Source organism: Meles meles, chromosome X (genome assembly GCF_922984935.1).
Source record: "Meles meles chromosome X, mMelMel3.1 paternal haplotype, whole genome shotgun sequence".
Taxonomy (NCBI): Eukaryota; Metazoa; Chordata; class Mammalia; order Carnivora; family Mustelidae; genus Meles; species Meles meles.
The window spans coordinates 44,508,145-44,522,849 of record NC_060087.1 but is presented as its reverse complement, the minus strand read 5'-3'; the positions used below and the strand labels follow the sequence as shown (position 1 = coordinate 44,522,849).

Sequence of the window (14,705 nt, the reverse complement as noted above, 5' to 3'; positions counted from 1 at the left end):
TGTACCCGAATGTTTATAGCAGCAATGTCTACAATAGCCAAACTATGGAAAGAACCTAGATGTCCATCAACAGATGAATGGATTAAGAAGAGGTGGTATATATACACAATAGAATACTATGCAGCCATCAAAAGAAATGAAATCTTGCCATTTGCGGCGACGTGGATGGAACTAGAGCGTATCATGTTTAGTGAAATAAGTCAATCAGAGAAAGACAACTATCATATGATCTCCCTGATATGAGGACATGGAGAAGCAACATGGGGGGTTAGGAGGATAGGAGAAGAATAAATGAAACAAGATGGGATTGGGAGGGAGACAAACCATAAATGACTATTAATCTCACAAAACAAACTGGGGGTTGCTGGGGGGAGGTGGGATTGGGAGAGGGGGAGGGGGCTATGGACACTGGGGAGGGGAGGCAAACCATAAGAGACTATGGACTCTGAAAAACAACCTGAGGGTTTTGAAGGGTCAGGGGTGGGAGGTTGGGGGAACAGGTGGTGGGTAATAGGGAGGGCACGTTTTGCATGGAGCACTGGGTGTTGTGCAAAAACAATGAATACTGTTATGCTGAAAAAAATAAATAAAATGGGAAAAAAAAATTTACACCAGCAAAACTGTTTTGAGTATGTGTCCCCAGTACACATAATTTTATTTCTGAATGTTATAATTTACTACTACCAATATTAAATATTAATAATGCTTGACTTTTAAATTATTTTAGATAAATGTAAATATAAACAGAAGTTCAAATATCTCCCCTTCCAGTGGATCATCTTGTGCATAGCCAAGTGTCTGTGCAGCCCTTGCTGGACAGGGCTGGAGACCATTGTTCTAAACCACCAAAAGCTGACATTTTTGATGAACACTGATAATATTAATATCAGCAAAAGACTTCAGTGTAAATAAATGGCTAGAGTTGAGAAAGTGTGAATAAGACCACAGTAAGCCTGAGCTTACTCTTGCATAGTGATGTTTTTTCCTGTTACCTGATTTAAGAAGACAACAGGATTATCTGACTTGGTAGGAGTCACTGATGCTAACTTGCTTTCGGTTGCTGATGTAAGATACAGTGCTTTTGACTCTACTCCTTTCCTCATCACTAGATTCCTAGAACTGAGCTTGACTCTGGACTGAGTTTTTGGCAAAGATGCTTAGCATTTGACTTGGGCTAATCCATAGGGAAATTTAATGATTTGGTGCTTAGAGGACCTTTGTTGTGAGGATTAGTTAATTACATGGTGATTAAGCAGCTTTCTATAGGGATAGGTGATTAAGGAGGAAGGCGCTGCCTGTAGGGATAGGTGATGCTTTGGAGCATAATATAGTTCCACTGGTCCAAGATCAGGGGAAACCATGGGCCTGATCCACAGAACTTGACACTCTAGGGCAGCCCTATGTAGGATCAGGGCATCTGTTTCTTAGCTGGTAGAGGAAAGAGTATCTCTTCCCTTGGTGTCCACCTCCTCAAACTATCTACATACAGGGATTACCACATAGAACCAGGCCCACTTACATCTTTTTAACTGGCAGTTGTTTTTGGAGTCTTGTTTAAGAGTCAGGTTTTGTTTTCTGATTTGCTTTGGGTAATGTAAGGAAGATGAGGAATAGCAGAGTTTCTTATTTTTCTAATCTAGATGACTTAGGAAACTTGAGAGGGATTTTGAAGGGAGAGAGTTGCTCAGACAGAGAAGTTAGGGCAGGCAGTGTGTCTGCAGCCTGGCATCAGGCTGTTCAGGGCCATGGTGAAGAGACTGTAGAAATTTCAAAGCCTCGGTCTTCCCTGTCCAGGGCACTCTGATTAATCTCTTCTAGCATCAGATTCTAAGGCATACTAGTATGGGAGAGAGGGCAGGTCAGAAACTGACAGTCCCCAACCTGTGGTCTGCTGAAGACTTCAAACTAAGTTTCAGAATAAGCAGAGACTTTATCTACTATTTGGTGATCCTCCTTCCTCATAGTTAGACTTTTTTTTTAATTTTATTTTTTTTTATTTCTTTTCAGCGTAACAGTATTCATTGTTTTTGCACAACACCCAGTGCTCCATGCAACACGTGTCCTCCCTAATACCCACCACCTTGTTCCCCCAACCTCCCACCCCCCACCCCTTCAAGACTTCTTAAATCCAGTTTATCTCCCTCTCTGCATGTTCTCTCATTTAATTCCCCAGAAAGACTGAATTGCTGAAGAGGTATCTAGAATGTTACTAAAAACTTGAAAATATTTTTTTTTAGATTTTATTTATTTATTTGACAGAGAGAAAGTGAAAGATCACAAGCAGGCAGAGAGAGGGGGGAAGCAGGCTCCCCGCTGAGCAGAGAGCCCGATGCAGGGCTGGATCCCAGGACGCTGAGATCATGACCTGAGCCGAAGGCAAGGCTTAACCCACTGAGCCACCCAGGTGCCCCAAAACTTGAAAATCTTTTAAAGGGTGTTAAGAAGGCATTCAGAGGATGTTCTGTTTTCTAAGCAATACAACTACTATTCCAGGTGGGCCTTGTCTATCTATTTGCAAAAAAAAAAATAAATCAATTTAAACAATTAACGCTGTTGTTTGCCTTCTTAGTCTATAGACAAGCTGGTCAAGGTAGGCGTTTGGGCTGGTAATTTGGCCAGAGGCTCTTAGAACTGGCCAGGAACGTTTCAGTCAATGCCTGTTTTTCCAATAAATGTCTTGTAGCAAGCTGAGGTATTCACAATCATGCCATTGATTTTTAATGCGGCTCTTACACTATTATAATAAGCTTTCGATACCTGTTGGTTATTGCTGCAGATGCTGTTTCTCCTGCTGACTACATTTTTTTCAGGCTAAACCTTATTTAACTTTTCTTTCCCTCACTCTCTCATATCTTCCAAGTTTATTCAAAAGCCCCAAGCAAGTATCTGCTAATATTGGACTAAATAAAAGCTACTACTAAAAAGCCAGTAAGTGTTGTTAAGTCCATTTTTCTTTGCCTTTACTCTCAAGGGGCCCGCTTGTCACTTTGTTGACAGCTATCAGAGTACTTCATGCTTCACTGGATATCCATCAAAAATTTCCAAATTGCTAGCTCATTAGCACAAAATGGGGCTTCAGGAATCTCTTTCTCTCCGTGTCCCAACTGTGCTTTTTTAAGTGTTCCAGGCTTGACAGACCACTCCAAAACAGTGGATAAAGACCACAGGGAAATGAGAGATGGATGTTAATTAGTCAGTTTTCAATGAGTGAAAAATGGGTGAAGACAAAGTATAATGGGGCAAAAAGCCAGGATTACCTGTGTCAGCAGAAGGATAATGCATGATTTTGTTAACTGTTCACAGGTCACTGAATGTCAGAGCTCCAAGGACCTCAGAGATCATCTAGTCTGACCCCCTGCCTTTAACCAGTAAGGGTAAAAGAAGCCACAAGAAGGGAAAGGGACTTACCCAAGGTCAATCAGCTCTTCCCAATTTTCCAGACACCACCTGGCTTTTGATTATATGACCTTTATGCAATCCGTTTTCAATTACTTGGGCCACTCACTGCTTAGCTCAGCAATCACTTGGATAAAATAAAATGACACATAAGTTAACCATTGTTTACATTGGGCTTTGGGATGTGTGTTTATACTGACATTCCAGTGTGTCTGGGTACAATCTGAGAATTCACAACACTTGAAATGAAACAAGAAAGCCACCCTAAAGGTCTGATTCAGGAAGAGCTGGGAAGTTGATCAGCCTTTCTGAATGGACAGCATCAAATGACGATACACAGCCCGTCAAGCGGGGCATGTTATTCTCAACAAGTTTGTTGACTGAAACCTTTCCTGGGCCTCAGCCAGACTTGTACATGGGGCAGTGGAAAGGGGAAAGAAAACATTTTATAAAAGAATACATACATCTTCTTCCCTCCCTCCCTCCCTCTCTCCTTCCCTTCCTTTCTTCCTTCCTTTCCTTTCCATTCCTTTGCCTTGATAGGAAAGTGAGCAGCTGCTTTATCTTCTATATAAACAAATGTGTGGTTGAGCCACTGACCTGGAGAACTGGCAATCAGGAAACGAAACAATAAATGAAGACATGCTGGAATCTAGAGGTGGAGTGCTGGAAAGACTAGTGAACGATAATTTTTAAAAACATTAAAAAGTCAGGAGAAGGAAGAAGGAATCAGTTGCATAGCTCAGTAAATGCCCTGGGTCTGGGAAAGGACTAGTTTGGAGTATAGTCCAAGGGACCTTCAATCAAATGGAGTTTCATTTCCTGATCTGGACCCATCTGGACTCTGGGACTGTGCCAGGTGCCCATAATTTACTTCTTTGTTGTCTGCAAATTCTTGTACTTGTGCTAAAATGGTTTTATTACACTCAACACATCTGTCCTGAAGAGGAGGCTGCTAATGACTGAGAGGGGGCAGGAAACAGAAAAGGGGCACGTGGGGTACCTGGGTGGCTCAGTCAGTTAAGCGTCTGACTCTTGGTTTTGGCTCATGTCATGATCTCATGGTTGTGGGATCAGACTCCCAGTATCCAACTCCATATCGGCCTGGAGTCTGTTGGAGAGTCTCCCTCCACCTCTGCCCTTCCCCGTGCACATGTGCGCGCTCACTCTCTCTCTCTCTCTCAGTAAATAAATAAAATCTTTTTAAAAAAGGAAGAAAGAAAGAAAAGTGGCATTCATAGTCAGCCTGAGGCTGTAGTCCAGGAAAGAGTCCCTGCAAGGACTCCATGACAGCCCAGATGGCAGTTCGGAATGCAAAATGCTTAAGCTTTTGCGGCAGCAATAATCATTTTTTTTAAAAACGTTCCCCTCTTTCATTTTCTGGCCTAGAATAAACAGAGATCAAGTCGATGTAACAAAGTGCTTAATTAACTTGAGATGGTACCTAATATCAACACATATTCAAAGGGAGACTTGCTGTTGGTAACAGTAATATGGATAATTGAGTTGTATGAATAAAAAATGGGTAGAGTGAATTAAGACTAATGTACATCAACAGGAAAAATCTATTAGCATTCATTAGTTGGGATCCTATTTGTGGCTCTTTGTTAGTCTAAGGAAGCCCTTTTAGATGGCTGATCCCTGTTGAAAGTCCTGCCTGATGCTGAGGGCCCTTTGTGGATGCCAAAGCAATGAGTCATTCAAATAGAACTTCTGAAATTCAAGTACAGCACTTTGCCTTTTTTTTTTTTTTGGCAGCAGGCAGCAGTGACTGTGAAGTAATAATGATAATGACAATGGAAATTAGAATGTGATCTTAATTTATTTGCTGAGAGTTTTTCTCAATTTACCAATATTGGCTTGTTTTATCTTGAGTGGTGGCCCAGGTACTGGAACAAAGGTATATATATTCAATGTCACTTGGCTAACCTATGATTTGTCAGACAAAGGTTAATTAAAAAAAACTGTTGGGTTAGCAGCAATAAATTTAATAATAGTCTGTGATTTAACTTAGAATTTCAATTTATTTGATGGGATTTTTAAAATCCTGAATTAACATTTTTCTCTGCACTCAGGAGGTCTTAACTGCCAAATTGCATACAAACTAGCCAACCTAAAGCTCAGCAATATTCTAACTTTCATGGTGAGGGATAGATTGGAGGGATTCTATGATAGACTGAGAAAAAGATTAGAAGAAGAGTAGAAATATTAAAACACGCACAGCAAAGACCAGCCTTTGGTTGCCTCACTTAGAATCTATCTTTCCCTAAAGACTCTATGGTTTAATAATCCTCACTTTCCTTGCCCCTAGGTGAAAAACAAACATCTCTTCCTGATTCCATCAGTGGGGTGGACCTTTTTTTAAATATAACCATCTCTGTGGACATATGAACTTCAGACAGTAACCTAACCTTGAGGCTGAGAGCTATGCATGCTTTGTTCATTTCTTTATCTCTAGCTTTTAGCATGCTGTCCTGTGCATACTAGAAATTCACTAAAAATTTGAGGAATGATTAATGGAGATGAGATGAGATGAGATGAAATGAGATGAGATTAATAAGATGACTCCTGCCACCACGGATGGAGTTGATGTCCTATTAGGTAGAACTCACCTTTGTGGTAAAATGAATGTTATATATAAAAGTAGCTATAATTGGGGCACCTGGGTGGCTCAGTGGGTTAAGCCTCTGCCTTCGGCTCAGGTCATGATCACAGGGTCCTGGGATCGAGTCCCGCATCAGGCTCTCTGCTTGGCAGGGAGCCTGCTTCCTCCTCTCTCTCTGCCTGCCTCTCTGCCTGCTTGTGATCTCTCTGTCAAATAAATAAAATCTTAAAAAAAAAGTAGCCATAATCAAGGACCCATGGGGGACATTCTGCTTTGCTTTTATTTCTGCTATTATTTCTGCCTTTGCTTTCTATGCCCTCCAGCTTGACTACCTTCTTGCCAAGATTTCCCTCGTCAGTGGAAATTCTGTAGGCTGTGATGGTACTGTGAACACCTATGTTTCCAGATTTTAGTGAATGCCCTCTGTGTTCCATATCCTAGAAGCACTGTACTAGGCACTTGTTGAAGAGACATAGATATGTGATCAGTTACATTGTTGTACATCCTTTGTATCTTTTGAATTTGCAGTTCCACTTACAGAATATTGAGCTGGATGCTCAAGGTCTTCAGAGTCCCCTCCCTTGCTATAATCATCAGAGCTTACATTAATTGAGGACTTAAATGTTCTTAGATATTCCCTATGCTGACAACCCTGTGAGGTACGTACTCTTCCCCATCAGGTAACTGAGACACAAAAATGTTAGGTAACTTGCTCCAGGTCACTCAGCTAGGAAGTACTAGAACCAAGATTCAAACTCAACTTTACCAGGCTTCGAAGGCTGCCCAAAGATGGGAAAGGACTTGCTAAAGGTCATTTTGCTGGAGCTTAGCTCTTCTGGTTCTAATTTGTGTTCACAGTTTGCTATGCCACACTGCTACTTCAGCTGACACTGTCATGTTCCTTCCAAACATCATTCTCATTTAGAAGTTCTTGTCTCCCCAGATGGATGTGGATTCCTCCAGAGCAGAGATTCCATTATTTGGGTATTGCTTCCTTCCTTAAGAGTTTGCCCAAGGTAAATACTGTGCCTTAAGAGTTTGCCAAGGTAAAAGCCTGTGATCAGCTTCTTAGCTGTTTCCTGGAGCCTCCTGGAGCCGTCCCCCAGTACTACTTACGTCTCTGACGTTGGGAGGAACCAGGAAGTAGAATTTGGGGTAAGGAGTCATCTCACCACCTGCTTTCTGTTTTGTTCTCTGCAACACAGATTGAAGATGGGGGCAAGGCAGCCTTGTCCCAGAAGATGAGGACTGGTGATGAGCTGGTGAATATCAATGGCACTCCACTGTATGGTTCCCGCCAGGAAGCCCTCATCCTCATCAAAGGCTCCTTTCGGATCCTCAAGCTGATTGTCAGGAGGTAAGGTACAGGGAGATTTGCTGCTATAAGGAATAGTGGCCACTGAAAGTGCTTGGTTGGTACTAAAACCTCAATAGAGGTGTGTCTCTATCTAAACATCATCAAAGAAAGAGGTATCTCACATGAACAGAATTTTGCAGACAACTGAAGCAGAATGGCATAAGAGAAAATGTTCTTGGTTCAAATCCTGACACTGCTACATAGTACCTCTGCACCCTGGTTAAATTTCTTTTATGTCTGCAAGACTCAGTCTCCTTATTTGCTACCGAGAGAAGTAAATGATTCCATATATACCAAGGGCATACCTAACCTGGTGTTTTTCTGTCTCCTTCATAACAGGCTGCCTCTGTTCCACCACAGATTTATTTTTTTCAAGTTTTTATTTAAATCAACCACAAGATAGTAGGCATTCTGGAAACTGGCAAACTCTAAGATAGAAACCCTGCCCTCGAGGAGAATACAGCCAAATGGGGGAGAAAAGACACATGTGTGACAAATTAGCAATACCTTTTTGAAAAAAAAAATATATAGGGGATTTCACAGGCTGAAGGCTTGTTCAATGGATTGTTTGGACAGAAATTGCTATTAGAATTCAAGAGAAAGAGAGAGTACATCAGAAGAGATTGGTATGGTAAGAGTTCATAGAGGAAGTGGAATTTGAGCTAAAGGGTGGGTGGAATTGGACAAATAAGCCATCAGGAGGAGAAAGGCATTCCAGATAAGTGGAGTGGCCAAAGCAGAAGGAAGGTAAGGACATATTTGGGCACAGTTGCTCTGTTGCCATTACACATTTGCTTATTGGTGAGCTTTCCATATGGCTTCTTCCATTTTGCTGCTGTATCTTTGCTCTGTGTTACTGGAGCTCATACGTCTCCCTTCTATTTGTTTCCTTTATCCTATACTTCACCATCTTAATTAATTTTTACTAGAAAAAATATTTTTAAAGCATCTTCCCATAATCCTACTTCCCTCCCCCCTGGCTACTGCCCCATCTTTCTCCTTTTGTTCATACTCAGTCTCTCAAAAGCAGAGTCTATAATCACTGTCTTCATCCTCAATTTAGCTTTCCACCCACTACAGTGAATTTGACCTTCAGAACCCCACTGAAACTATTCTGTCAAAAGCTACTATAACTTCTTTTTTTTAATGTTTTCCATTTCTTTTTTTAAAATTTTTTATTTATTTCTTATTTTTTTATAAACATATAATGTATTTTTATCCCCAGGGGTACAGGTCTGTGAATCGCCAGGTTTACACACTTCACAGCACTCACCATAGCACATACCCTCCCCAATGTCCATAACCCCACTCCTCCTCTCCCAACCCCCCCTCCCCCTAGCAACCCTCAGTTTGTTTTGTGAGATTAAGAGTCACTTATGGTTTGTCTCCCTCTCCCTTCCAATCCCATCTTCTTTCATTTATTCTTCTCCTATCTCACTAACCCCCCATGTTGCATCTCCATGTCCTCATATCAGGGAGATCATATGATAGTTGTCTTTCTCCGATTGACTTATTTCACTAAGCATGATACCCTCTAGTTCCATCCACGTCGTCGCAAATGGCAAGATTTCATTTCTTTTGATGGCTGCATAGTATTCCATTGTGTATATATACCACATCTTCTTTATCCATTCATCTGTTGATGGACATCTAGGTTCTTTCCATAGTTTGGCTATTGTAGACATTGATACTATAAACATTCGGGTGCATGTGTCCCTTCGGATCACTACGTTTGTATCTTTAGGGTAAATACCCAGTAGTGCAATTGCTGGGTCGTAGGGTAGCTCTATTTTCAACATTTTGAGGAACCTCCATGCTGTTTTCCAGAGTGGTTGCACCAGCTTGCATTCCCACCAACAGTGGAGGAGGGTTCCCTTTCTCCGCATCCTTGCCAGCATCTGTCATTTCCTGACTTGTTAATTTTAGCCATTCTGACTGGTGTGAGGTGATATCTCATTGTGGTTTTGATTTGTATTTCCCTGATGCTGAGTGAAGTGGAGCACTTTTTCATGTGTCTGTGGGCAATCTGGATGTCTTCTTTGAAGAAATGTCTGTTCATGTCCTCTGCCCATTTCTTGATTGGATTGTTTGTTCTTTGGATGTTGAGTTTGCTAAGTTCCTTATAGATTTTGGACACTAGCCCTTTATCTGTTATATCGTTTGCAAAAAAGCTACTATTACTTCTTAATTGTTGAAGTCAATGGATTGTTTTCAGTCTTTATCATGTGTAACTAGTATATGTCATTTGACATTGTTGCTCTGGATTATGTTCTCCTTTGTGAAACTCTACTTTCTTGCTTCCAAGATACCCCATTTTCTTGTTACTTTCCTACCTCTCTGTTCATTTTTTAAAACCATGTTCCTTTACTACCTGCTCTTTCTCTGATATTCCCCTATTTGTTGGTGTTTTCCCTAGTTCCACTCTTTCTAATTTCATTAATATACCATGGAAAACCTCATTCAGTTCCAGAATTTCAATTATCATTTACATGTATCTATGACTATATCTCTTGAGCCCCAGTCTCCTATAGTCAACTTCCCACTGGACATTTATACTTAGATTCAGAACCATTTCAAGCACAATATGCTCAAAACCTAACATGTCAGCTTTTTCTCCCAAGCTCCTCATTTCAGTGCCTGGGACCATCATGCATTCAGTCAACCAAACCAAAAACACAGAAGCCATCTTTAATTCTTCTGCCATTCTCATGCTCTATATCCAAATGATTTATCTTGAGAGCATATAAGGGGGAAAGAGTTTTAAGTTAGTAAGGGTGAGGTTACATAGGACCCCATTAATTTATTGGATTACCTGCTGGCACCCAAGATTAAGCCATCACTGCTCATGAACCTGAATAGGAAGTAACATGTTAAGTAATTCCTTATACAATAGATACATTGCCACTGACTCAATCTTGAATCAGTCGTAATTTTGGTTTTAAATAAGGCTTCTTGGAGAGGTAGCTTGGTAGTTTTTGCTTTAGATTCAGATAGATCCATTTATGGCACTGCCTAGTTCTATTCCTATACAATGGCATTGTTAGGACGATTAAATGAGGCAATGTATCTAAAATGCCTTTCACTTATGAGGTCTCAAGGAATTTCATTCCTATTCCTTTCCCTGGGGTATAAGAGAAGCACAATTGGAATAACCAAACATTATTAAACAAGGAGAACATTAGAACTGTAGTGTACTTTGCAGCCTAATCATCACAGCACCAGATTTGCAGAGAAACCATTAGGGGTGACAAAGCTCTCAACATGAAATAAAGGTCCCTGGGAGATACCGGTTATACAGAGAAAGCAGCACTTGGAGGGAATGTAGACACCATCTCTGGTGGCTTCTGAGCCAGTCATAAGAATGAGTATCATCAGGCTGTCACCTACTCATCCTCCCTTGGTGAGCACCATGTTCTCTCCTTGTTCCTGCTGTAGCAACAAATGCCCTTACCAGTCACTTAGGAGTAGCTGTAATTATGGCTTTGGAGATAGTAGGGCCCTTTGGTTTTCATGGTGTGGCAGGTCCTATGGCTCCCTGTCTACCCTTTCAACCCCCCCCCCCCCCCCCCCGCCCCCACGCCTATTGGCGGAGGCCCTCAATGACATAATTTATTAGGTGATGCTGCCCTCTTGTGGAAAAGTTAGCCTTCGTGTATGGATTACCCCAGGAATGGTATTATCAGGCATTTATTGCCTCTTTCTTAGTCCAAATGGTTCCTCAAATTTATGAAGGAGCTCTTGGCACATAAATGAAATGCGATCCCCTGAAATTTAATATTCGGCCTAGTGTTTTTGTTTGTTTGTTTGTTTATTTACAGCATAACAGTGTTCATTGTTTTGGCATGACACCCAGTGCTCCATGCAGTACGTGCCCTCCCTATTACCCACCACCTGGTCTAATGTTTTATACTAAGGTAGACTTTGGTTTCAGCACTGAGGTTTAGGTCTGGACTCCAGTCCTTTGGGATGAATATAATGAGAAAGAAGAACTTTAGAAAATGGCCTAGTCTGAAAAGCCACGCCAGCTCTTTCTCCTATATTGCCTTTTAGATCATGGTCAACCAAGTCAGAAATCTAGGTGTTAACTCTCAACTCTTCTCACTTGCCCCAACCCTCTTCAATCTAAATAATTCCAAGTCTTAGTCATTCTACTTGGTATACACCTCTCTGCAGCCTTTGTCTTCATCCAATCGCTCATTATTTCTTACCTGGACTATTGTAAGAGTCTTTTCGCTGGATTTTCATCTTCTCGTCTCACCTCCTTCTGATCAATCCATTCTCTAGATAAGGCATCTGGTCATGTTACTTATCTATTTGGAAACAAAATGAAATACGAACGATAACCATACCGTCTTGTTGATCCACAAGATTTATTTTATATTGATAGAACATACAAATTATTTTAAGGATATTATATTTATGAAACATTTTTTACATGCAAATATTTGAAGAAAAGACTGTAATACAAAGAAGAACAACTATAGAAATGTCTGTATGGAAGGCTTATACAATTTAAATATGACAGATAAAGTAGACCAAGAAAATAAGTACTTAAAACACTTAAAAAACACAATTCATCAGATTTAATTAATAACAAAAATTATATTTGATTGACAGTGAATACACCCTCTTTCAAATATTCAGAGAACATTTTTTAAATGATCCTATGGTATGCCACAAAGAAAATCTTTGCATACTGTTAGAAGTAGAAATCAGGCTTGCCCTGTTCTCTGATGATAATGTAAAACTTCTACAAATTCAAAACAAATTTGAACAAAAGTCTTCCACTGCTTTAATATTTCAAAACACATTTATATGCAAGTATTAACCAAAAGAAACACTGGCAGACTAATAAAAAATAAGAAAAATGAGATCACAATTTCTCAAAACTTTGAGAGCAATATTCAGAAGTAAATTCATAAGCTTAAATATTTCATTATTAAAAATGAAGAATGAAATTACATGATTAAGAATCCAATATAATATGAAGCCAAGGGGTATGTTGTTTTTATAGGGAGATAAATTAAGTAGATAAGCCTCTAGCAAATTTAATTAAGAAAACAAAGATAAATTAAAAGTAAAATTTAAATGATAAATGGAATAGAACAACAAATATAAAGAACTTTTTTAAATTATGGGAAACTACTATAATTGTACCTTAATAAATTTGAAAACCTCAGCAGATTTGAAATATCTAATAAAATGTTAAACACCGTGCATTAGTAAGAAGTTTAAAACAAAATGGGCCTGTAACCATAGAAACATTGAAAACAATTATCAAAGAGAACTTCCAAAAATACTTTAGGGCCAGATGTTTTTCTTATCAGTGAGTTCCTTCAAATTTTCTAGGAATATCCACATTGTTATAGAATTGAAAATCCTGCAGAATTATTCACACTGATTTTGAAACTAGCATCATTCTGATACCAATATCCGACAGACTGCTCCTCGAGGCATTACAGATTAATTTTCAGGAATCCATTGTGAATGACTAAATTCACCTCTCTTACGGCAATCTCTTCTTCTTTTAACTTTCTCATACTCCATTCTGTTTACAGCTACTGTTTAATATCATCAAGGCCTTAAATATTTTCTCCTATTCTTTCAGTCTCCTTTAATCACCATGGCCTCTGACTCTCCTTACTCTGTGTACTGTACACTCATTCATAGTTTTAATTACCACATCTGTGCTAACTTTATCTCTAGTTCTAATCTGTCCCCAAAAGTCATATGTACAGTGGCCTGGTAAAAACCTCCACAGGAAAACTCCACAGTAAATGCAAGCAATGTATATAAATCTGAATTCATTATCTAGCTTATAAAACTCTCTCACTTTCCAGTAGCTCTGGGTGGTACTTTCATCCATCTAGCCATTCAAGTGAGAAACCTGAGTCATTTTTTACTTCTTGCTCTCCTTGTTAAGCCATGTTAATTTTACCTTTTAGACACTTCTAGAATTTATCCTCTTCTCTCCATTTCCACTGCTTTTGCCTGGTTCAGGCCCTCATCATCTCGCCCCTGGGCTATTTCAGTAGCCTTTCCGCTCTCTCAGATCTATCTGCCAAAGTGTTGCCACAGAGATAAATCTAAGATACAAATTCAATTATATCACTCCCCTGCTAAAAACTTGTCAGTGGCCTTCATTGCCCAGAGGCATGGTAAATAAGACATATTATAGTTTCATCCCTACCCTTACCTATAACTTCATCTGGCATTCCTTATATTTTGTGCTAGAATAATAGCATTGCCCAAGAATTTCATGCTGTTTATCAGTTCTGTGACTGTTCATTCTATGCTCTCTACTTGGAGCATAGTTTTCCCTTTCTTTGCTTAGTTAATGCCTTCATATTAACATTCTTTAAGACTCAGCTCTGGGATTGATGTTTATAAAGATACTTTCTTTGATGCCTTGGGTTAAGTTAGATGGCCTTCCTCTGGTTCCCACAGAACCACAGAACTCTAGCTTTTATCACACTGTATAGAAATAATTTGTTTCTGTATTTATCTTCTGCATTAGACTAGACAGGGGCAGGAAAACTTTAGCTCATGGGCTAAATCTAGCCCACCACTGGTTTTTGAATGGGCTGCAAGCTATGTATGTTTTTAAAAATATATATTTTGAGTGGTTGGGAAGGGAAAAAGCAAAAGAAAAATAGTATTTCATGACATGTGAAAATTATATGAAAGTCAAATTTCAGTGTCCATAAAGTTCTATTGGAAAAACATTATGCCTATTTATGTACTGTCTGTGGCTGCTTTCACACAACAGTATAATTTTTTTAATTTTTAATTTTTTTATAAACATATAATATATTTTTTATCCCCAGGGGTACAGGTCTGTGAATCGCCAGGTTTACACACTTCACAGCACTCACCATAGCACATACCCTCCCCAATGTCCATAACCCCACTCCCCGTCTCCCAACCCCACCTCCCCCCAGCAACCCTCAGCTTGTTTTGTAAGATTAAGAGTCACTTATGGTTTGTCTCCCTCCCAATCCCATCTTGTTTCATTTATTCTTCTCCTACCCCCCCTAGTCCCCCATGATGCATCTCCACGTCCTCGTATCAGGGAGATCATATGATAGTTGTCTTTCTCCGATTGACTTATTTCACTAAGCATGATACCCTCTAGTTCCATCCACGTTGTCGCAAATGGCAAGATTTCATTTCTTTTGATGGCTGCATAGTATTCCATTGTGTATATATACCACATCTTCTTTATCCATTCATCTGTTGATGGACATCTAGGTTCTTTCCATAGTTTGGCTATTGTAGACATTGATGCTATAAACATTCGGGTGCATGTGCCCCTTCGGATCACTACGTTTGTATCTTTAGGGTAAA

The 14,705-nt window shown here is 39.8% G+C and overlaps 1 protein-coding gene across 1 annotated transcript in view; it reads left to right on the top strand.

Annotated features, from left to right (window-relative positions):
• SHROOM4 (shroom family member 4) overlaps window positions 1-14,705 on the top strand; it is a 216,989-nt gene that overhangs the window by 93,340 nt on the left and 108,944 nt on the right. The window contains exon 2 of the mRNA XM_045996086.1: window positions 7,207-7,358. Within this exon, the coding sequence (XP_045852042.1) occupies window positions 7,207-7,358 (152 nt within the window). The remainder of the gene's footprint in view (window positions 1-7,206; window positions 7,359-14,705) is intronic.